The sequence below is a fragment of the Netta rufina genome (genome assembly GCF_964035555.1).
Source record: "Netta rufina genome assembly, chromosome: 6".
NCBI classification, from domain to species: Eukaryota; Metazoa; Chordata; class Aves; order Anseriformes; family Anatidae; genus Netta; species Netta rufina.
The window spans coordinates 32,514,218-32,535,931 of record NC_140129.1 but is presented as its reverse complement, the minus strand read 5'-3'; the positions used below and the strand labels follow the sequence as shown (position 1 = coordinate 32,535,931).

At 50.9% G+C, this 21,714-nt stretch overlaps 1 protein-coding gene across 1 annotated transcript; it reads right to left on the bottom strand.

Annotated features, from left to right (window-relative positions):
- Positions 1–1,092: 1,092 nt before the first annotated feature.
- On the bottom strand, positions 1,093–20,639 carry STEAP3 (STEAP3 metalloreductase). The gene is made up of 5 exons (XM_084288974.1): positions 20,509–20,639; positions 9,342–9,822; positions 8,397–8,924; positions 6,686–6,850; positions 1,093–1,458 (listed from the first exon to the last, which is right to left on the bottom strand). Exons 1-5 carry the CDS (start codon positions 20,607–20,609, stop codon positions 1,168–1,170), a joined length of 1,566 nt encoding a protein of 521 aa, XP_084145100.1. The 5' UTR covers positions 20,610–20,639; the 3' UTR covers positions 1,093–1,167.
- Positions 20,640–21,714: the final 1,075 nt, after the last annotated feature.

Here is a 21,714-nt window from a genome sequence, read left to right as displayed (position 1 = left end):
ACAGCCACGCCCTTGTGCCTGACCTTGCTGAGGTAGTCCTCTAGTGTCATCTTGGTTGCTTGAGCTTTTGTGAATGGCCGTCCATTCTCTATTTGGATGTCCAAAAGCTAAAGGATTATTCTGATAAAGAGCAAGGGCTTGAAGGGATAGGAAGTGAGAGGTATAAAATTAAATTAGGATGGAATTCTTCATTGCCCCATACCTCATCCAAAGTGTGTGTGTTAAGTCAGAAGAAAAGCTTTGTGATTTAGGAAGTGCCTTCATCAGGTGCAAGGCAATGAAGGATGGTGCCCCAAACGTGCAATTCCTGTGTTTTCAAGCTGTAGCCAAGAACTCACTGATCCTTTTGCAAGACAGTTCAAAGACCTTATCACTGCTAGTGAAACCAGCGGGTTTAGAGCTGCTGTTTTGTCTGTGTAAATGGGCACGTTCAGGTGACTATGATTTAAAAAACCTTCACCATATTATTTGACATAAGGTTTTGGCTTCCTCCATGAAGTTTTGTGAAGCTGCAGGTCTTTTTGGTAACTCTCTTCACAGCTTACGGGACCAGAACTGCTGGCTCTATTTGAGGAAGCAGGATACTTGGATTTGCCGTCAGGTTTGGACACCTTTACTAAAATCCGCAGACACTACACAACACAGATATTGTTCTGCTTTTACACAGCTACGGAGTTCTGTGAGGGGACCAAATCCAGAGTTGATTTGTGTTTCTAAACCTCACTACCTACACTGATCCAGACTCTGAAGAGGCAGGATGTCTCTGCTATCATAAAGCCCAGAAAATCCATGTTCCTTCATATGTAAAAGAAGAACAAAAGCATTGACATTTATGATAGCAGATAGGGGAGCAACAGAGAAGTACTGGTATGGAGAACTGCTAGTCAGCACCACCAGAGGCAGAATCCATCAGTTTTCTGTGTATTAGTGCTGCTAGCTCAGCTTTCACGGTGATTTTTAAGGCCACATTTGTCCTAGCAAACCAGCAATATCACTTAAATACTACCGTCTAAACTCTTTCATGGTAGCCCATTTTCTAAAGTCACCAAATTTTATTTCTTTACCCACAATATAATTATACCAAAACATACATATAGTTAAGAAAAAGTAACACCTTTATAGAAATGTCGATAGTGCTTTGAAATCCGCCGTCACCCCGGCGCTTTGTCAGACGTGGCTAGAGGTCTCCCCGCTCGAATACTCCCCTGTTGCACTGGGCAGAACAAACTTCACGTATCTCCCCTTCTCCCAGCCCCTCCTGATTCGCACGAGTCTGTGGTGGATGCAGGGCAGGCTGAAGACGACCTTTGCTAGGATCACAGTACATGGGACGAGCAGCGTGAGGGTGTAGGTGGGAGGCAGGTAGAATTTGTACTGGTTCTCGTCAAAGGCCCTCGACCATCCGTACGTGAGGGTGTGCAGAGTGCTGATTAGCAGGGCAACAAATCCAAGGGTGGACTAAAAGGAAGAGAAACACACACGGGTTATCAGAGGACCTGGTATTTTCACCTGTAGGGGTACACAGTGCGGAGAAAGCAATGAGGATTTCCATCTTTTGGTTTTATTTGCTAGAATAAAATGCTACTGGAAATCTTTCATGGGTAGTGTGCCAGCCTGCATTTTTCTTTTTCTCATCAGAGGTTAAGTGTGATACTAGTTCAGCAGGAGTGTCCTGGAAAATGCTGCTGACCCAGCCGAGGGGTGAGCCCCAGCCCCACTACCTGCTGAGCCCGTAACTGGGGGGAGCTCACAAATGCTCCGGCTCTGCCGCGGCTGGCAATGGCCAGGGGCTGCTGGCCAGCCAGGGAAAGCACACACCTTTCGCACAGCATCGCAGCTACCCAGCAGCAGTCAGCACTGTCAGAAGTCGGTGAAGCCTAGCAGAGATCTGCAGGTAACTGCTGGCACCTACAGGAAAACTGCAGCGTGCCGAGGTTGAGCTAGACACTGAAGCGCTCCGGTCTCAGGTGAGCAACAGCCCTGATGGGTTTCCTTCTCTGTTCTAGAGATGTGTGTTGGTTCGTGAGCTGAACCCTGAGGCTATGTGATAGACTAAACCCTTGGAACTGGGAGCCAAGAGCCCTTTATCCACTGAAGGAGGCAGCAAGGACTCAGCCCCTTGAACTTACTCTGTTTTCAGCTGAGGTTTTGGCTTCCGAGTATCCACAGAGACAACATTTTGCCTGAATATTGCCAGCTGGCAATCACCACTGGTCCCCTCAGTTATTTCTCGTCTGATCCGAGCTGAGCTCCAGCTGCCAGGGTCCCCCCAGCCACACACCTCTGCCACCTCCCCAGGGCTGCTGGCTGTGCTTTCAAAGAAAAATGTGCATCCAAAATTGTGGTGCACAAATGTGTGTGTCTGCTGCCCAGCTTTGACTGTCTGGTCTCAGCCTGTGTAACAACCAACCTTCAAGATGCCCAGATAGGAAAAATTTTACCACACGCTGTTGATGTCCCCAGCTTAGGGAAGGAAGCCTTTAGAAGTTGAAATCCCTGGCTTGCTGCAATCAGAGATGAGCAAGAAACGCTGTCTCCCTGCAGGTATGTCCAGGAAAGAACGCACAGCAGGGAGAGCAGAGATCGGGGCAAACAGGAGGAAGGACCTGTCACATTCTCTTGAAAAAAAAAAGAATCACAGCTGGAAAATGTCTCCTTTCAAAACATCCCTTCCTGTTTGTGGTCACTGACAAACCATTTTAAAACCCAGATAACTTTTTAAAGTGCACCGTGCTGCTAACAACAAGCTAGATCGAGTCTCCTCCACCCTTCACAGCAAATTATTTCGGCAGCTGAGAGGACTGGGCGGGCAGGGAAAGGAGAGCTCTAAAATATGCCCCGTATCAATGTACTTTACTTTTACAGCACCTATCAGACCGTCATGTGGGTGCCTGTAAGCCCAGCCAAGATGTCACCCTCCCAGCACCCTGCCAAGTTAGGGAACTCTTCTCTCCGTGCCACAGCTGAGCGCTGCTCAAGGTCATCCCCGGAGCCAGCAGCAGCCCTGTGAGCTGAACCTTGTCCTGTGGGCATCCCCACCCTGTCTTCCAGGCTGCCTTCTTCCCCAAAGCCACATCCAAGTCCTAAGCCCAAGTGACAACAGGCAGCAAACCCGAACAGGGTCAAGATTTGTTTCACTGGGAAAATGAAGGTGTTTGCTGGAACGTGTCACGATTGCAGCTGAAAGAGGTAACGCTCCTAACAGTGGGAACTGACCCGTGGCTCATCCATCATTTATTGACTCTTAGCTTCCCTCCAACAGGCAGAACATCCCTGGGTGGAAAGAGGCTGGAAGTAGCAGCGTGAGACTAATCTGGCAGAGCACAGATGTAAAACGGGGCAGGGAGAGAGGTGACAGTGCAGTCTGAAGGCAGCAGGTGCTTTCTGCACCGGGCAGCATGGGTGGCCTTTGGGGTCAGTCCGGCCGGGGCTCCGTGTGCGGCAGAGCTGCAGATAATTAGTTTGGTCCTCTGCAGTTTCTCTTTCAACTGCTGCTGGCAGCAGGGAAGAGCAGAAGTGGAAATTAGTATGATGAGAGGCACCACAGCATCACAGCCGCGTGGTGACCCAGCCTTGTGTGCAGGCGGCGGGTCACGTGGAGCAAAAAAGCTAATTGGTAAGAAATTGGGGGAAGTGGGTGGCAGCAGGACACGGGGCTGGCAGCTGGACACGGGGCTGGCAGCTCTGCAAAGCACACCGGCCCCACGGCTGCAGCCACCCAGCAGGCTGTCACAGGGCAGGGCTCGAGCTGCAGGCACGTGAGAAGACAAAAAAGTTTTGCAGATTGCAGCTCTGAGCTCCGTGCTAGGGCTGATTTGTCCACATGCCTTGCCCTGACACAGCCAGAGTTTGGAAGCTCTGGTCTTGTTTGTCTTCTCCACGCAGCTCCTGGCTGTGAAACTTTAATGTTTTGAACAGGGATTTTTGCACTGTCACAGCGTGGGGAATATGGGGCCGCCTGCCAGGGAAGGTGTTAAAGCCCTCAGAGTGATGGCTGTATGAGGATGGCATCTTCCTAATGCAGGCTTGGCATGCATTTTCTGTTCTGTATTGATTTTTCTCTCTCCTCCATCTCCTCAGTGTCTGGAAGGCTCCCTGCAATGCATCAGCAGAGGTGACTCTGTCACACGTGGCTCATTTAGAAATGAGTGCAGCATCCGAAGCAAAAGACCCCTTCCTGACCCAAATACGCTTCTGATTTCTGCTGCCATTAGTCCTAAAAAGTCATTAGCTGTGTGGAAGTTGGCTCTGGCTCTGGTTTCATTGACAGGAACGCCAGAAAGGGTCCGATGACAGATTCTTTATATCCTGCAATCAGGAGCTAAGCAAGAAACCAGGTCAATTCAACCTTCAGATTCCAGGAGGACTTTTCAGGGTGGGGAGGTAAAGGCAATCATACATGTTTTACTTCTGCGCCAATTAGACTGGATTCGTAAATCACTGGGGAACATTAAAAATGTCTCCTATAAGTTGAATTGCATACGAATCATTCCTGTTACCTAGTTACTCCCTTTTCTATGGGAAGCCACGATGCCTCTGATGCACTGTAATAGGGTCACATGCTGGCTGTCCTGAGCAGCACCCCTATCTCCAATTCATTTACGTGAGAAAAGTATCACCAACTTATGGAAGAAAAAAAATAATAAAGTATTTCTAATTAAAAACAAAAACTAACGAGCTGGAAGCTAACAAGCTATGAGACCTGTATTCCCCTTCAGGCACAATGCCACCCGTGCATCTCCTGCATGTCCTCAGCTGGGGGCTTGTGTAGCGCTGCCATGCCTCATCCCGCACCTACAGATAGAGCTCTGAGTGGTATTTCCATGTCCTAAGCCAGGCAGCCACTACGTGGGGCAGCCAAGAGCTATTTTGGAGCCCAGTGTCACGTATTTGTCTGGTGCCACTGCTGACATATCGTTAGAGAGAGCTGGGAAGGGATCACAGAGGGCAGAGATGTGACAGTTGTGTGAGGTGCACGGGTAGGAGACAATGTACATGTTACATGACACAGTGCCAGCACCACCAGGAGAGCTGTCTGGGGAGCCAGAGGGTGATGCAGGGAGCTTCAAAAGCTCATTCCAGGCTGCAAGGAAGTTTTTCCCTTCGTTTGGGATTCCTGGTATGAGATGCCTAAGCCAGGACAGGAATTTATCCACTGTCTCGGCGGCTGCAGCCCTCCCCTGAGATGTGATGGTGAGCGTTAATATGCTCCCGTTGTCCGGTCTGAAAGAGATATTTAAAGTCAGATCTCTATTCTCCCCGAGGGACAATCTCCTGGGGTCGAGCTCTCCAGGTGAGGCTCTTCTACGCAGTGTAAATAATTACTCACCAGCCCACAGCAAGATAGGAGGAAAAAAAAAATACACCAAAAAAAAACACCCACAAAAAACCCTAACTGACTTGCTAGCTTGGAGATCAGGGCACTTGTGGGAGAGCAAGCTTCAAACTCCTGCTCTAATGAATATTGAATTATTTATGTGCAGCTGAAGAGCTTCAGCAGGGGAGAATGAGTGACAGATTTGCACCTCCGCATGCCCTAACCCTGCATCCCCTAATCCCTGGGCGTGCACTGGTGCCACGGGTAGAGAGGCTCTGCAGGGGAGGTGTTGGGGGATGTGTCCCATGGGGTTTGTGTGTGCTGGGTGCCACGCTGGTCACTGCAGCATCACCCGAAACGTGGAGCAGGCTAAGTAGCGGCAGTGTAGGAGGAACAATTAATCACGGGATTTAGGCCTCTGAATTTGGTGAATTTGGTCTCAAGTGCAGAGGGTATTAGAAGTTTTATTTCCTGCTATCCCTGTTAGCCTGAAGCCTGGCTCCACGTGTGTCCCTGTGCTGGGAGCTTTTGGGAATGTCCCACTCAGGGTACTCAGGTCACTCTGGGGATCTGGACATCTCTGCAAGTGGGAAGAAGGTTCCTAAACCACTGAGAAAATCTGGAGAAAGAAGAACTACCCTTATAGTCCTAATTCACATTTTAGAAGACGGGGACTTTTCACTGATCACTCGGATCTGTGTCCTGCACCAGCTGTCTCCCCGGCTTGTTATCTGCCTGCAAACTCCCCGCAGCACCTCCAGCCTGCTGGGCATGGCTGACACACGGCCAGCTCCAGGGGGACCTTGAGCACAGAAGGGAATAACCCTGCCTTCTCTAAACTGCCCCGAGGCTTTCTGCCTTTCTACTTCGTGTGACTTCAGGGGCGTTTTAGCTGTGAACCTGTGAACAGCAGCGCTCCTCGGGGGCACAGAGTGAGGGGGAAAGGAGCCTCAAGGACTCTGCATGGGGACATCCCACAGGCAAAGTCCAGGCTGGTTTTGCTCAGGATCTCTGGCTAATGCTGCTAGAAGCAGGGTGAGGAAGAATTTCAGCCAGCACATTAAAGACTCGCTCTTGCAAAGCTCACCACTAAGCGCCACGTGGACGCACACGATGGGTTGCATTTTCCCTTCCCCTGACACAGCAGCGGACAGCACGCATCCTGCGTGACAGTGGGGTGGTCTCCAGGACGCACCACATCCCACTGCCCCGAGGTGTCTGCCGGGCTCACATCCCGACCAGGGATGTGTGGAGTGGCAGAGGTGGCCACGCGCGGGGATGGCAGGCCGACCCCTGCCCTCTGTGGTGTGTGAGGGCCTGACCCTGGCTGCAGAATCACTTGGTGACATTGGCAAATGTCAACTTTACCTGGATGAAACTGAATTCCCTCCAGTTGAGAGAGTTTGCGATGGATGGAAGTGAAGTGATGGCAAGTAACGACAGCAAGCCCAGGGCAATTATTCCAACAGAGATATAAATCTCCATCCTCCAGACTTCCTCCTCTACCCAGATATTCATCTTCTTCTCCACAGCCTGGCATGACAATGAAGTTTCGTTAAAATGGAGCGCTTAGGAATAGAGGAATTGATTTTTATCTGTATTCGTTTGGGTTCTGGGAGCAGATTCCCTGGATGAACGCTGGTTCCTAGACCCACCTCCGGTGCTACTGGCCTCTGCCTTTTGGGAGGTGTGAAAATGCTCTTTTATCCCCCTGCTGCTTGTCCCAGCTAGGTCAGATTTGAAGCCTGCTGGGAAGAACTGCTGGATGATCACAGCTCCCACAGCCTGTAACCACAGCAGCAAGCCCCAAAGTTGCATTTGGAAAGATAATTGGAATAAGAACTCAGTTTAAAGCCATGAAAACAAATACAGATGCTTGAATATGCAGCAGTCTCCTAATAACCTTCATTTTAAGTGCATTTTGGGGGGGGAAATTGTTCATGCTAATGGAAAGGAAGATGGGCTTTATGCTGCATGGCAGAGAACAACATTTAGAACCATCCTCTTTAGCCCATTAAATGGGTTTAATTTACTAAACAAAGATGTTGCTAGAAAACAGGAGGTAGAAGGGAAATGAACAGAGGATGCTTGCCCGAGATTAATGTGCAACTGGCAATCGAGAAGGGCCTGTGCCAGGCTGGAACTGGGAGGCTGGGGTGTCATCTGATGGATATTTTGAGCAGGCACTGCTGCCAAAACCAGCCACCCTGCTCCTAGCTGCCTCCACAGCCCCTTCCCTCCTCTGTGCTGGGATAAGCGTTTGGGTGGCCGCAGTGAGGAATGCTTGGAAAATATCCCAGCACAGAAAGGAGACTGGGTTGGGGGCAGTTCCTCGATCTGGTTCACCTCTCAGCTGCACAAAGCTTCTTCTGCCATCCCAGGAGAAGCAGGGAGGAGCAGCAAGAAGCCAGGGGCAGAGGAAGGGCAGTCACACTGATCCATGGCACTGCCAGGCTCCAGAGCTGGCTGGATTGCCTGAAGGTTGGCAATCCCACGCTGGATAAACACTGCCTAGAGCCTCAACAAGGCAATAAAGTACTTTTACATTTCCTCATTCCCTTAGACTATGACCAGCTCTTCACTAATATTTTGTTATGCTCCTGGAGGCACATTGTAATGAGGACACACCTCCTACATAAACAAATCCTCAGGGTTATGGCTTGGTCTCTCCAGCAGGCATCTGCTGTGACCGTCAGTGCGAGCAAACAGGGATTCCCCTGGACATCTAATCTCAGGCAAGCCAGGTGCTAGGCAATGCTCGATTCAAAGGCTTCTTTATGCTCCTCTGGCACACTGGCATGAGGGATTTTGATCCTAAACCTGGCTGCAAACACCTGGACAACATCCCGCTAGTGTGCCTGGTCCTTAGTGTGGACGGATGGGTGTGTGCCTGGTGGGCGGTGTGCCGCAGCGGGACACAGTTACCTCGTGAGAGAAGTGCTCACAGAGATAACAGCTCCTTCCCCCACGTGCTTTGGAAAGTGAGTGCAAAGGCCGAGATAGGAAACCTGCTAACTGACATCTGGAGGTGTGCAGAAGATTACTAGGGGTGCTGACACCTGGAGGGTGCCAACGTTACCTGCTTGACAGCCATCTCAATTAACTGGTAGCGGTGGGAGCGGCGCATGGGCAGACACAGGCTGTACACGGCGTGCAGGGCAGCGCAGAAGAAGCTGAGGAGGCCGATCTGCTTTCTGTGCTGGAGCCACTGGTCAAGCCAATCCGGGAAACGCCGGTACTTGGTGCCGTAGTAGAGCTGCAAGCAGGCTGCCAGCACGCCGGGCAGGTAGACGAGGGACAGCATGACGTAGGCCACGCAGGGCAGGGTGGTGTTGACCACCTCGATGGGTATCTTGTAGAACTTGTTCTTTTGCTCCCTGATGTACGGGTGGATGACCTGCCGCACCAGGTTGTACGTGAAGAAGCAAAGAAAGAGCCCCAGAGACAAAAAGATGGGGATTTTCCAGGCTGGCAGGAGGCGCAGGGGAATGTTCTCGATCTCACAGGCTGAGGACATGCAGCCCATGTCCACGGGGGTGAATCCCATGACCTGAGCAATCTCTGCAATGGTGCGCTTGGCTTCTTGGTTATTTGAGCAGATCAGGACCTGCAACAAACGGAAGGATACACACAGGGCAAAGAGAGATCAGGCTGCAGGAACGAGTGTGGCGGGAGGGCTGCTATGCTAAAGGAAGCCCGTGTTATCACCAAGCATCTTGCTTCTTGGCAGGCTTTCTGATGGGGATTTACTGTGGCTGCCAAGGACCTCTCTCCTGGACGGGTTTCCTTTCATGTGTGCACCACCAGTTTGTTTTACTGTCTGTGTTTAGATAAGCAGACAAATAAATAGTACTTTTCACTTACACAGAGACTTCAAAGACTACAAAGCAAGGAGTAAGTGGGGTATTTCATTTCTGAGCAAAGAAATGCAGAACCTGCGGGAGCCTAAGGCCATTTACTGTTGAAGTCAGGCCTCAGCTGCTGAAATATTGTGTATTTAGCCCTTGCCAGGAGAAAACAATACCTGCTTATTACCATCCCTGGCACCTGACTGCAGCGTCCATGCAGAAACCACGTTAAAGCCCTTGACCACAGTGCAGGCTGGGAACAGGGAGGCCAGGTACTCAGCGTTGGACTCTTTGTGGTGGTTGATTTCAGTGTTGTTACTGACATCCACCAGGATCTTGCCCACCAGCACGTCAGCCAGGTCACAGAGCGTGGAGTAATGTTCCCTGAAAACCGCCACGAAAATGACATCCGTCTTCTTCACCGCATCAGCCTGGAAGGTGACTTCTGCCGCAGAAGGGAAGAGGCCGGCTTTGCGTTTGGGGTTGCGGCTGCCGACCACCACCTTGAAGCCGGAGCACACCAGGCGGATGGCCAGCGACCGCGCAAAGTCCCCGCTCCCCAGCACCCCGATGGTGCGGCCGGCTGCGGGCGCCGTGGGGTCACCCTCCACGCACCGGTGGCCAAGGAGGGGTTTGGCCATGTCTCCTCCGGACATCCTGGGGGAAAGAACAAGGGGAAATGCAAGTTCACTGTGAAGCTCTTGCAGATGCCCAGACCACAACTGTGTTCAAGGGGAAAATGTAGTTATGCCGCATGAATAGAAGTGCATGAGGTCTTGGGCAAGGAAGGAAATCCCTGATACAGCTCTGGGTCCCAGTAGCCCAGGACCCATCTGCTAAACCCGCCAGCATGTGTGCAGTAATGTCCAGCCACCGTTGGAGGGGGACAAGACACCGCACGGAGATGGTTTTAGGAACAAGTTTCCCCGGTTTGAGTGATCAAACACCTGCTGGCTGCACTCATTTGTCCTTTGTGGTTCTTCACCTCGCACTACAAAGCCAGAGCAATCCTAACAGCCACCAGCAATGGCAGCTCTTGGAGCCCCAAGGAACCAGGGGAGATCTTCTTGAAAGCCCTGGAGTCCAGGGGGATCTCAAAGCCCACATTTGGGAGTGGCAAGGGGTGCTTTTGTTTTGTGGGAGCAGAATCAAGGCAAGGAGTTTGAGGTGAAATGAAAGCATCCTAGAAGTGATAAATGAAGAGAGTTGCAGCCTTTGCCTGTTCCAATATTTGGGTCTGTTTGCTTCATCTCTTCAATGAATAATGAGAACTTACTCATGACATTTAAAACAATATATTAAAATATGATGAGATTTGCTCATGAAAGATCTTGACGAGCTTTACAAACATTAATGAATTTTGCCCTGTTACACTCTGCTCTCCGTAACAGATTAGATATTGAGACCATGAAGGGGCTTTAAGCAGATCAATGAACTCAACAGCAGCAAGCCAGCCAAGCCTGGAGGTCAGGAGAAGCTCAATCAGGGAACTGCCAGGCTGTTCACGGGACGTGTCACCTACAAAAATCTGCCTTCGTGCTTAAAGAATGGCAAATAGCAAATGTGGCACCACACTTTTAAAGTGCTCAGGAGATGGCCTGGAGAACTTACGTACCAGGACACAGGGCTTTGCTATTGGGCATGCTGGTAGAAATAATAATAATGAGCAGAATTAACAGCCTCATGAAATACTGGGAAAGAGACAGTTGGTTTTGGCAGAGTACAGTCTGGCCTTACAGCTGATGCAGGTCTTTGAAAGTGAAGGTGACCACTCGGACAGGGTGACCTAGTCACTAGGCTTTGTTTTTCATAGGCTTTTGCAAATGTTCTTTATGTTTAAAAATGCTCTAAAAATGTTTGAAAATGCTCTTCTGGGATTGAAGCAATATTGGTACAAAGAGGAAGGGTGCTCCTGCATGAATAGTTACCAATGGGAAACAAAGGGTAAGAATAAATAAATAATTTTCATAATGGGAATGGGTTGTCAAGGGATATCCCCAAGGATCTGTGTTGTTCAACATGCTCATAAGTGAGCTGGGAAAGGGATTGAATACTGAGAAGATTGAGTTTATGGGTGATAATTGTTTAGTACAGTCAATCTTTATTATGAGAAATGTGCAGAAGGATCTCCTCATTCAAAGTGCTTGAGCACCAAAATTGACTGCTGGCACATGCCAAGTGCAGCATATGGGCATATAAAAAGCCCTATCAGTATGCTTTAATGAGCTGTAAATTTGTTAAAAACACTCAGGAAAAAAAAAAAAAAAAAAAAAAAAAGAAAGATCTGAGAGCCACAGTTCTTTGCAGGTACCAGCTCACTGATAGTCACACTGCAAACACAGCCTGAGTTACCAGGCAGGGAGATTTCTGACACAACAGCCACTGCCATCTCTGGTCTCTCAGCCCCGTCCGTCATGGAAAGCCTACAAACACCTTCAGAAGATGGACTTTAAAAATTATAATTCACTATTCTCTGTCTGCTCTCCTTTTCTCTCACCAAGAGTCAGAAGATACGTGTATGTGGAAGAAGTGCTCTTGGAAGATAAACAAGTGCCAAGAAAAGACAAGCTTTCTTCCCCTTTAAGAACACCTCTTCTCTGCTTTCTACATATCACGTAGACTTCCTCTCACGGGCTGGATGAGTAAGAGAGAATTATTCATATTTCACTCTGAAGGTTTCTGCTTCTGTTCCAGACCCATGGAAGGATTTGTACACCTGAAGGCTGACTTGGTTATGCAGGTCAGGTCAGGCGGGTTAATCAAGGCTGCTACCTACGCACACTCACCTGCATTAGGTATAGCCTGTATGTATCACAGTCACTGCAAAACAACAAAAAACCCAACTATACCACTGCATAAGCCCATATACTGAACAGCACACTGCAGTTCTGCTCACTCCACTGCAAAGACGAGGCAATAAAATTAGAAAAGGCCCATAGGGAATGAGTGAGACAGGAGACAGGGCCTGCCAACTGCAAAAAGAAACGTGTAGGTGAGGATGGAGAAGAGACCACCCAGAACTTCTCCAAGTGAAGAACAACCTCATGGTAGGAGCTCAGGTCAATGCCAACCCTTGTGCCCTGATCCTGAGAAGGCTTGAGAGCAACATAGCAAGGCCAGTCCTCTTCATCCGCAACCAACCAGGCCACAAAACCACACAGTAAATACGCCAGCTCTGTTTCAAAAGATTTTTTTCCCCTTTTTTATCGGGCACTTTATCAAAAATTCACTGCTTCTCTTTTAAGAAACTTTCTTGCTCCACCTAGATTTATTTGTGGCCAGCACTATTTGTTCTAGGGCCAGAGCTATTGTTTAGCTTAACAGGCTCTCCTGCCTACGCAACCCCCTCCTTTCCAACAACCTGTGTGCACAAACTGTTACCCTGCAATAGAGACACATCTCTGGCTCCCGGCCACGGGGAGAGGAATCAATGTTCAGGGTAACAGAGCAGGTGATTATGAAATGGGTCTGCAGGGATGTGGATCCTGCTGCAAGCAAGTCTTCTTGTGGTGTGTTTTGCCCGTCCTGTTACTGCCGCTGAAAATGCACTGCAGTGTTTGCAGTGCTGGGGGGTAAACAGCCTCGATGCCCCCTGTTATTTTGATTAAAAAGGCTGACAGAACCAAACAGCTTGTGAAGTCACCACAACAGTTAAAAAGCAAGGCTCCTCAGAACGTCTTTGGACTGGAGGTGTGGGTTTTTGTGCTGTTATTTCAGTCATATGCTGCCCGTCAGGTCTCTTGCAAGGGGTCTGTTCCTGCTTGGTGCAGGCCTTTTGCCGCCATGAGCCATGGCCACCTCACGCCTGCTCGCCACAAGAGACTCTTGTGAGGGAGGGGGAGAAAATCTCTCTATGGCAGTAAACACATTTTGTTGAGAGAAATGCCGTGGTCTCTGGCTAACAGATGCCGGGAAATGGAGCTTGTGATTAGGTAACAGTTCTTTTGAACTTCTGTATCTCTGCAGAACACACAGACCCCATCTCTCCTGCCGCCAGTCCCGCTTCTGCCGCCCCCTCAGCACCCTGCTTTGCCACCTGGCTCCTCTCCAGGCCGCCTGCCCCTCACCTCGGGCTCGGCCCTGTGAAGCCAGGGGTAAACATGCTCACATTTACCTACAAACCCTGCCCGCAATGCTCCCTGCCAAGGCTGGCTCCTCACGGCCAGGCCAGCCCACCCAGGTTACTGCGGAGTCACCCGGGGGTGGAAGCCACAGGGGCCGGACACAGCTTTACTATACCGCAGCCTTGGATAAACCTAATTTATTGATCTTCCCCATCAAGGAAACTGCACCCCTGCTGAGTTACGGCGTGTGAAGTTCAAGGAGATCGGTGTCTTACCAAGAAAGCTGCGGGATGATTTAAAGCACAGCCCAGTGGAAGTAAACTAGCTTCACTCCTAACCGGGAAGCAGTTCTGTAATTAAAATATCTAATACAAAGTAAAGCTGCCCTTCAGCTAGACTATTAATGACACCCTTATATCACTGCTTGGGGATGCTGCACCCAGATGCATTGTGCTTGTTACTGCTTGCAGTTCACCTATTGCATCTCAATGACTTCTATTATTTGCAGTACAATAGCGGTGACAGCAGTGAGCAAGATCAGGAGCTCCAGGCACCAAACCAAAACTGGATAGAAGGCAGCTCCTGCCCCAAAGAATGGGATCAGACAGACAAAAGCTGGGTGAAACGAAGCAGTCAAATCTCTGCTGCCCAGGTGGAGGGCAGGAGGGGCTCTTGCAGAAGAAAAGTGAGGATAACTCGATGTATTTTTCACTTGAGGTTTGGCAGAAGCTGTTAGCTTAGGCTCGGTGCCAGGAAACAAAGCTTTGCTGCCACGCAGCAGGGTTCTGCAGCAGGACGGCAGTTCTGGGCTGAGCAGGGCTGCAGGAGCCCCTCCAGGTGTGGCTGCACTCCCAGCAACGTCAATCTGCACTCAGATAACACCCCACTGCTAATGGGAAGCTGGTGCTATCGTTATCCGCCCTCCACAGACTGTGGTGACTGAGATAGCAATGATAGCAGGGCTCCAGCACATTTGCCTGGGAAGACCCTGATATCCTTGGCCACGTCTTTAACAACAAGACCATCTTTTCAGGACCCTTTCAGTTATTCTGGGCAGAGAACTATAGCCTCACTGGTTCCCATAATTCATAGTCTGGTGGTGCTTGGCTTGTAAACCCTGGACCACGATGTACCCATCATGGCAAGGCACAGGCTTTGCTTTACTTTTTGGAAAAACGAAAACAAATTGAGATCCATTTCACTGTCTTGGTATTAGCGTTTAGCAGATAAAAGTCAATCTAGTTTTACAATAGCTCTGATTAAAAACAAACAAACAAAAAACCAAACACAATATCTCAAAGATATCACTGAGTCAAACTGTGCCAAAGAACATGGCAGCAATCTCATAAGGAGCTCCATGTAATGGTGCTGTACAGCACAATGAAACTGGCTCCTGTTTGCATAAAGCCTCATCTCCGAGCTCAGCATCACGTACAGAGTCTTAGCAGGCAGCACCTTGGCTACAATAACCACTTCTGTGTCATCCCCTGAGGTCAGATTTTGTTTAGACTGACCACAACTGAGTCTTGAGTAGCTGTAGATTCAACCTGGTGCATGTCCTTACAGAGCCTCATCAGGGCTTCAGTTTCAGCATTGTGGGTTATCTGAGATAAAGCACATGATTATTATCTACATACACTAATAAGCTTTGGGGTCAAGCAGCAGGAGGAAACAGGTGATGTAGAAGAGCTCTTCCTTCATCAAGGCACTGATGAAAGGCACTTCCACACAAGGAATGTCCTGGTGTCTGCACCGTGATGCTCCCTGTGTGCCATGGAGCATGGTCCCATACGTACACACACGGCTGAGGGATGGCAGTGGTCTCTGCCCCCAGGTGATTCAGTCTGCAGACATGGACCTTTGTACCTCCCGGACTGACCACAAAACCACAGCCCTGCAGCTCCTCTTTGCAGAGCCTGGCATTCTCTATGAAGTCGACACACCAAGAAGTCACAGCTGGATAGATTCATTCAGTGCCAGAAGTTTCTGTTCAGGTCTTGCTGTCCATAGAAATACCTACTTTTTGGCTACAGCTGCTTTGTTTCCAAGGAAAATAAAGCATTTAAGTCTCTCTCACACCCAGAAAGTCCCTACAAAGAGCACTGCCAGTACCATGTACCTGCTACGACTGGCACGGATTGAAGTAATAAAAGGGCTTATCCAAAGCTGGTTAACCCCAGCTCCTGCTCACACTTCAGGATACCTCTTAGTCCTGTCCTGGCTGACTGGAAATAACACGTCTGCTCTGTGGGTGGCTTGCAGAAGAGGGAGGAAGAGGGGAAAACCAGGCTTGCTGCCTCTTTCCCTCTTACTCCTTTCAAAACAGACTGAGCTAGCTCCCCACCAGTGTAAACCAGGAACCAGCAAATGCAATTAACCAACGGTCTGTGTTGCTTCATCCAGAAAAGCAATGTTGCAAACCTCCGTGGGATGCCAGCCAGGCGGTAAGAATGAGGAAATGCCAGCAGCGGGGTCCCCCAGGTCCCCATTTGCCAGAGAGGGACATCCCGGGCAGGAACTGCTGGGTGCTGAGGCTGTCCCCGGCCATGCAGTGGGAACAGACCTGCTGTGGGCTCCTGGGGCTGCAGCGTGCCCCTGCCACTACACCAGGCTGTGCCTTCATCCCTCTCCGAACCCCTGGGCTGGTGTTTCAGATCAGTTGTTAAAACCACTTCCATAAGTTCACACAGAGCCCAGCTTTCTCCCCTCAGCGTCTCTTGATCCAGTGAATCAATCTCCCTCGCTGCTTCCTTTCTAACCCCCAAAGGTCACAGCATGTGATTCACCCCCTCCTTCTCTGTGGACACGTTTTGCGCTTTGAGGATGAGTTTCATGTTTTCCTGGAGGAGCTGAATTTTCCATTTGAGCCCCCGAAAGGCAGTGGCGGGAGCAGACGCCGCTTCCCCCACATGCCACGTCTGCTCCTACCTCCCAGCACGCTGTTTGCTTTTGCACAACCACACGGCACCGCTGACTTGTGCTCTGTGATGCCCCTAACCCCGTCCCCGTCCCCATCCCCTGCCTAGCCGGTCCCTCACCTGCTGTCCGCACGGTCGGTCAGTCCAACCCCACGGGACACAGCTCGTGCCCTGCTTTTTTAGACCCTCCCTCCAGTTTGTCACAGCCTTAATTCTGAGCCTCTCCTCTCGAACGTTTCCTCTGGGTCACCCACAAAGCGGGCGCTGGCCCCCCCCCGCTCCATGCACCCTCCGGTTTAAACATTGATGAATATTGAGGATGTTGGCTTTTGAAGCCAAAGGTACGTCCCTGACCACAGGATGTTCTTTGCCATGTGCAGAACTCAAAAACATGTTTCAAAACAGGGGAAAGTGCAGGAGAGGGGGCTCCCAGAATTTTCCGCTGGAACGACTTAAGTCGTTTTTTCCCACGCAAGCTCAGACATTTTGGCCACGTTTTTCCTATAGAAATACAACAGCCTGTTGGCACCTGGTGAGGTGAAATGGGCAGTGCTGACGCTGGGCAGAAAAATCACCCATCTGCAATATTGGCTGTGACTTGACTAAACCGGAAAACAAACTTTTGGCTGACCATTTTTATCCAAACTACGCACTTTTAAGCACAGTTACCACCAGGTTGTGCCACAGATATCCCCAAACTCTCCCAAATTTGCCTCCAAAGAGCAGCTCACGTCTCCCGTGCTACAGGCATAGCACACACAACTTTATCTTGTTGATGTGTCCCTGAATAAGAAGGTTATTTCCCCAGCTTATCATTGAGGGACAGTTTACAGCAACGTTAAGTGCTGTAGCGAAGTCCTGGGGGGCTTCTATTGCTTTCTTTTGGGGTCTTAATTGCCTTGCTGCTCTTTCCAAGTTAACGACTATCTCTCAGTGACGCACCCACTCCTGAGCTTTCCCCTTTCTGAAATGCAGGGAGAGCAGGTAAGTAGCCAAAAGCATGGATGGCAAAATATTTTGGGGAAGATTTAATGGCAGCAGCCTGCAGCTAGGCATGACTGGAGGAGGTGCTGCTGCCTGAAAGGAGCAGGGGAAAGTCTCCACTCCTGCCCTGCTGCTGGTGGCCGCGAGCTCTGAGCCCAGCGGCCACCCCAGGAAGCTGGCAGACCCTGGCTGTTTGAAAACTCGTACTTCTTTCCAGGAAAGACGCAGAGGAATTGCGCTGCCTGCGCATGCAAACATTTGGTTTGGCCATTGCTGCCTGTTAGAAGAGTCTCCAAGATCAGCACGCCCTCGCATCTCTGGCTCTGCCTCTTGCAGCGACTCAGAGGATGCACAGGGCCCTGCGGTGGAGAGGGTGGCGGGGAGGTGAAGCCCATAGCATGGGGTCAGCCCGGCTCCTGCAGACTCTGCTGTCACCTCCCAAAGCCCAGGCACAGCACGCGGTGAGCTCTGAAGCTCACAGGGTTTTGCTGGTCACCTTGGGGAGGTGAATTCCCCCAGTCCCTTTTCTTCAGGGACACTGAGCTGCTAATGTCTTGCTGTGGAGCAGTGGTGTATGTGTAGTTCTGGCCAGCTATTATAAGCTTCTCTCTATTTTTCTTCACTCTTTCAGGTGGGTGCTGAGACCACCAGGAAAGGAGGAATTGTTACTGACCGAGGAACTGGAGGAAAAGCAAGAGAAAGAGGATAGGTGGCTTCACTGGGAACTAACCACAGAAGGACGATGACTACAGTGATCATGCTGCCTTATGAACGCAGCCCTTGCTTTCCCAAACACAATGTATGTCCTTTGGGGTAGGTTCAAGGTATGTGACGGACATACCTGCTCTGCTGAGCAGCTGCGATGGGCAGGAGAGGTGTCTGGGGAGGAAAGTTCTCTGGGTAAAAGACCACAAAATAATTCCCTGGTAGGTTCTCCAGCATGAGGGAAGCATGGTGCAGGGGTGCACACCATGCACACAGGACCCCAGCGACGCAGCATGTGCCAGACGAGTGCATCCAGCAAATATTTCACCACTGAGCCATCAGCCATCCTGTGCTGTGCTGCACGCTGTGCTCGCAACAGCCGAGGGCCTGTGGCTGGCCAAGGGAGTTGGTGCTGTCTGGCTTTTAGGTTTTGTCCAGCTGGGATCCCTCTTTCATGGGTTTTAATGCATTTTTTTTTAATGGGAGATCTACTGGAGCACTGTCTCCTGCACCCACCTTTCCAAGAACTTCCTCGCGGTAAGAAGTTCATTTACTTTAAGTAACCGAAGAGGTGCAGGTTGGTATCTGCTAGTGATGATCAGTGGGATCAGCATACTTCTCTGGTGGACACGTTATCTACAGACCCCCATTCCTTTAGCCTGAGGTCTGTGGGGAACTCTTAGGTCATTTTTCAGAGAGTACAGTGGTGTATTTATACAAACTAAACTGAAATGCATATGCAAGTGTTATCCCAATTGAGTCTTTAGATAGATGCAGCGAAAATCTGAGAACTTGGAAAAAATGGAAGGAGTTTTTGTCTGAACTCCTTAAACCCTAGCCAAAATTTTCAAAAATGTTCAATTGATTGGGCACCAAAGTACCTAAGGGCTTTTGAAATAGGATGTAAGCACCCACATCACTGACATGCTTTCCAAACATTTTATCCTTTCATTTAAGCTACATTTCACTTAGATGCAGATGGGAAGCAGCTTAATCCACTGCAAGGGAAGTGACCCTGTGAAGAAGCAGTAACTTAAAGCTTAGAAATAATTAGCACTTGTCTCCATTGTGAGGTTGGCAGGAGAGGTAATTCTAATCGGTGATGGTAAACGCCTAGATAACTAATTGGTGGGTTTTAATTCTTGTTACGTGACATCCCATTGCCACGGCTGCCCGTGCCTTTCACACCTCTCCGGAGAGCCGGCATGGCTGGCCTACTTCTTCCACCATCGGAAAAAATGTGTTTCCCATGAATCTAAAGCTGCTTCTATTTATGGGTGTAATGCTACAAGGTCGCAGTCAAAGCATAGTTCCTGACAATAAAAAGCAAAACAAACAAAAAGCAAAAATAAAAACCAAAACAAACAGAAATTATGCTTTCAAGAAGCATGTTTTCCCGAGGCACGCTGTGTTTTCTTTTTAAACAAAGACTTGTTGAGTCACCAACATTTTCTTCTCTACAATTATGGAGGAAATCAAATACGTGCAGTGAGTATCGGATCCTGTATTACCGTACATTTGTTTTATAGCAAATGAGATTTTAAGAGAGGAGAAATCTTAAGCCTGATGTAGTATTTAAATCTTGTTAGCCCTCCATCTCCTCAGCCCGCAGGATAATGATACTGTAGACGATGGCCTTCCTCTCTCGCCATCTCAGTTTTGATTTCTCTCCATGGGAGACATTTTCCAATGCACCAGTTTTATCTAGAGCACATGGACGGCAGTGACCTGGGGTTCTTGGTGCACGTCCATCCTCTGCCCGGCTCTGCAGGGTGCAGGCCTCCAGGCTCTCCCCAAAATGGGGATGTCACAACCTCGTGCTGTCCCAGCAAGGGTCACCGTGCAGGGACAGTCCCATGCCGGGTCACCTTGCCTATGGGACAGTCCTATTTGAATGCTGCCTCCCCAGCTCATTCACAGCTTTCACCCTTCAGCACTCTGACACGGGGCAAATGCCGAAGCCACCTCACGGAGCATCCAACCCTGCTGCCTTTTAGGAACCCTACACAAGTAAGGCAGCTTGGCAGCCGCTCCCCACTCACCCACTGGGGACTGAGATTTATTTATTCATAATATCTCAGTTCCTGATTTCTCCCGAGCTGGAAGAAGTCCTTACCCTCCCCAAAAAGCTGCTGATGAGAAAGTGAAAGCCGAGCGCGCCCTGCTCCGAGGGAGAAGCGCCGCATCCCACTGCTGGGCATCCACCTGCAGCTCCCTGCCCCACACCCAGATAACCCCGGCTCTCGGGTGGGCTCCGAGCACACCCCAAACCCCCGTGCTCGGAGCTGTCCCCGCAGGCTCCCAGCTCGCAGCGTTTCCCATTGCAACCCGGGCAGAGCGCTCCGTAATCACGGCCCTGCACAGCCACGGGGCAGCGCGCCCCGCTCCTGCAAAACCCAAACCTCAGCCCCTCCGCAACGCCCTGCGGGTGAATCCCAGCCCCGGCATCTGGGAATCCCAGCCTCGGGTTGAGGGGGTTTCATCCCCGGGATCGGGGGGGTCCCAGCGTGGGGCTGGGGGCTCGCAGCGCCGGGGGTGCCGCTGACCCCCTGCGGGCAGAGCCGCGCCCGGCCCCGGGGCCGCGGGTTCGATCCCCGCCGCCTCCTCCTCTTCCTCCTCCTCCTCCTCCTCCTCCTCCTCCTCCTCCTGCTGCTGGTGCTCCCCGTACTCACCTCTGCGCCGGGCCGGGCAGCAGGAGGGCGAACGGAGCCGTCCGGGGGCTGCGAGGGAGGCGCTCTGATGTCAGGTCGCCAGCTCCGCCCTCCCTGCCCATGTGCCCGGCTCGGCACGGCTCGGCTGGGCACGGCTCGGCACGGCACGGCACGGCTCCCCCCCGGCCGCCCCTATGTGGGGGCAGGAGGCCGGGCACGGCTCGGCTCCCCGCTATAGGGGCGCGTTTTGGAGGCGCCTTCGTTTGGCCCGGAGGGTGCGGCTCGGCGCTATCGGGGGCCGTGCACTTGTCCCTACAGCCTGTGCCGGGGGGTAGATAATGGGGAGAGGGAGCCCCGTCCTTGTGCAGCCGCCCCAAGGCTCGGCACGGCCCTGCTCCCTTCCCAGCGATGGCCCTACAAATAAAACCGCAGCGCCAGGGATTCACTAACAGTCCCCCCAAAACCGCTCTCTCTCTGCTCAGCTGCCTCACCTGCCCCTTCCCTCAGAGGCTTTGCGAAGTTTTCCCAAAAGCATCTTTGGGCACGGCTTTGTGCAGCCGCTCCTCTTGAGGCTTCCTGAGCCGTTCCCAGAGGCCGGTGTGATTCCTGCCCGTGGCTTCCTGAAACAACCCATTGTGCCGCCAGCAGCAAGGAGGCTGGCGTGGCCTGACGGGGTGTCCCGTGCACTTTTATTGCTGCGCCACGGCCTGGCGTGGAGGCAGAAAGAAAGAAATCATTGAGCACCGCCAAGCTTTATGGACCTTGCTGCCTGCCCTCCTGCATCAGGCATTTTTTTCCCCCCTTTTTCTGCCCTTTTAGTTTATTACAGACCCCTCAGCCATTGCCTGTTTCTCCCTTGGTCAAGGAGATTTCATTCCGCACAGTTCCCCATTCGGGTTTCAGGTCTCTGTGGGTCGTGTGGGGCTCCCTGTGCATCCCTGCCTGGCCTGCAGCAAGCCTTCCGCATTGAATTCCCCATCATGGCCTTCAGCAGGGACCACTGCCCTCATCCCAAAGTGCTGACACCTGCATTGTCACTCCCTTTTCATAATATAGTAACCTTTCTGATTCTCCCCTCCATCATTTTCACCAAAATGTCACCACCTTTCTTTCAGAAAGAAATGTGCCAGGATTAACACCTGTTTTATTACTTTCTCCATCTCCTGGATCCGAACAGGCCATGAGTTTGCTAAGTATCTCAGGCCTTGCAGTTTATTTTTTTTTCGC

What these genes read in the sequence shown, in the direction of transcription:
- STEAP3 (XM_084288974.1), bottom strand. Translation starts at nt 20,609, where the DNA reads ATGGGCAGGGAGGGCGGAGCTGGCGACCTGACATCAGAGCGCCTCCCT. An exon ending in CCAGGGATGGTAATAAGCAG is followed by an intron (nt 8,925 to 9,341) that starts GTATTGTTTTCT and finishes CGTTTGTTGCAG; the next exon opens with GTCCTGATCTGCTCAAATAA. An exon ending in TTGAGATGGCTGTCAAGCAG is followed by an intron (nt 6,851 to 8,396) that starts GTAACGTTGGCA and finishes TTGTCATGCCAG; the next exon opens with GCTGTGGAGAAGAAGATGAA.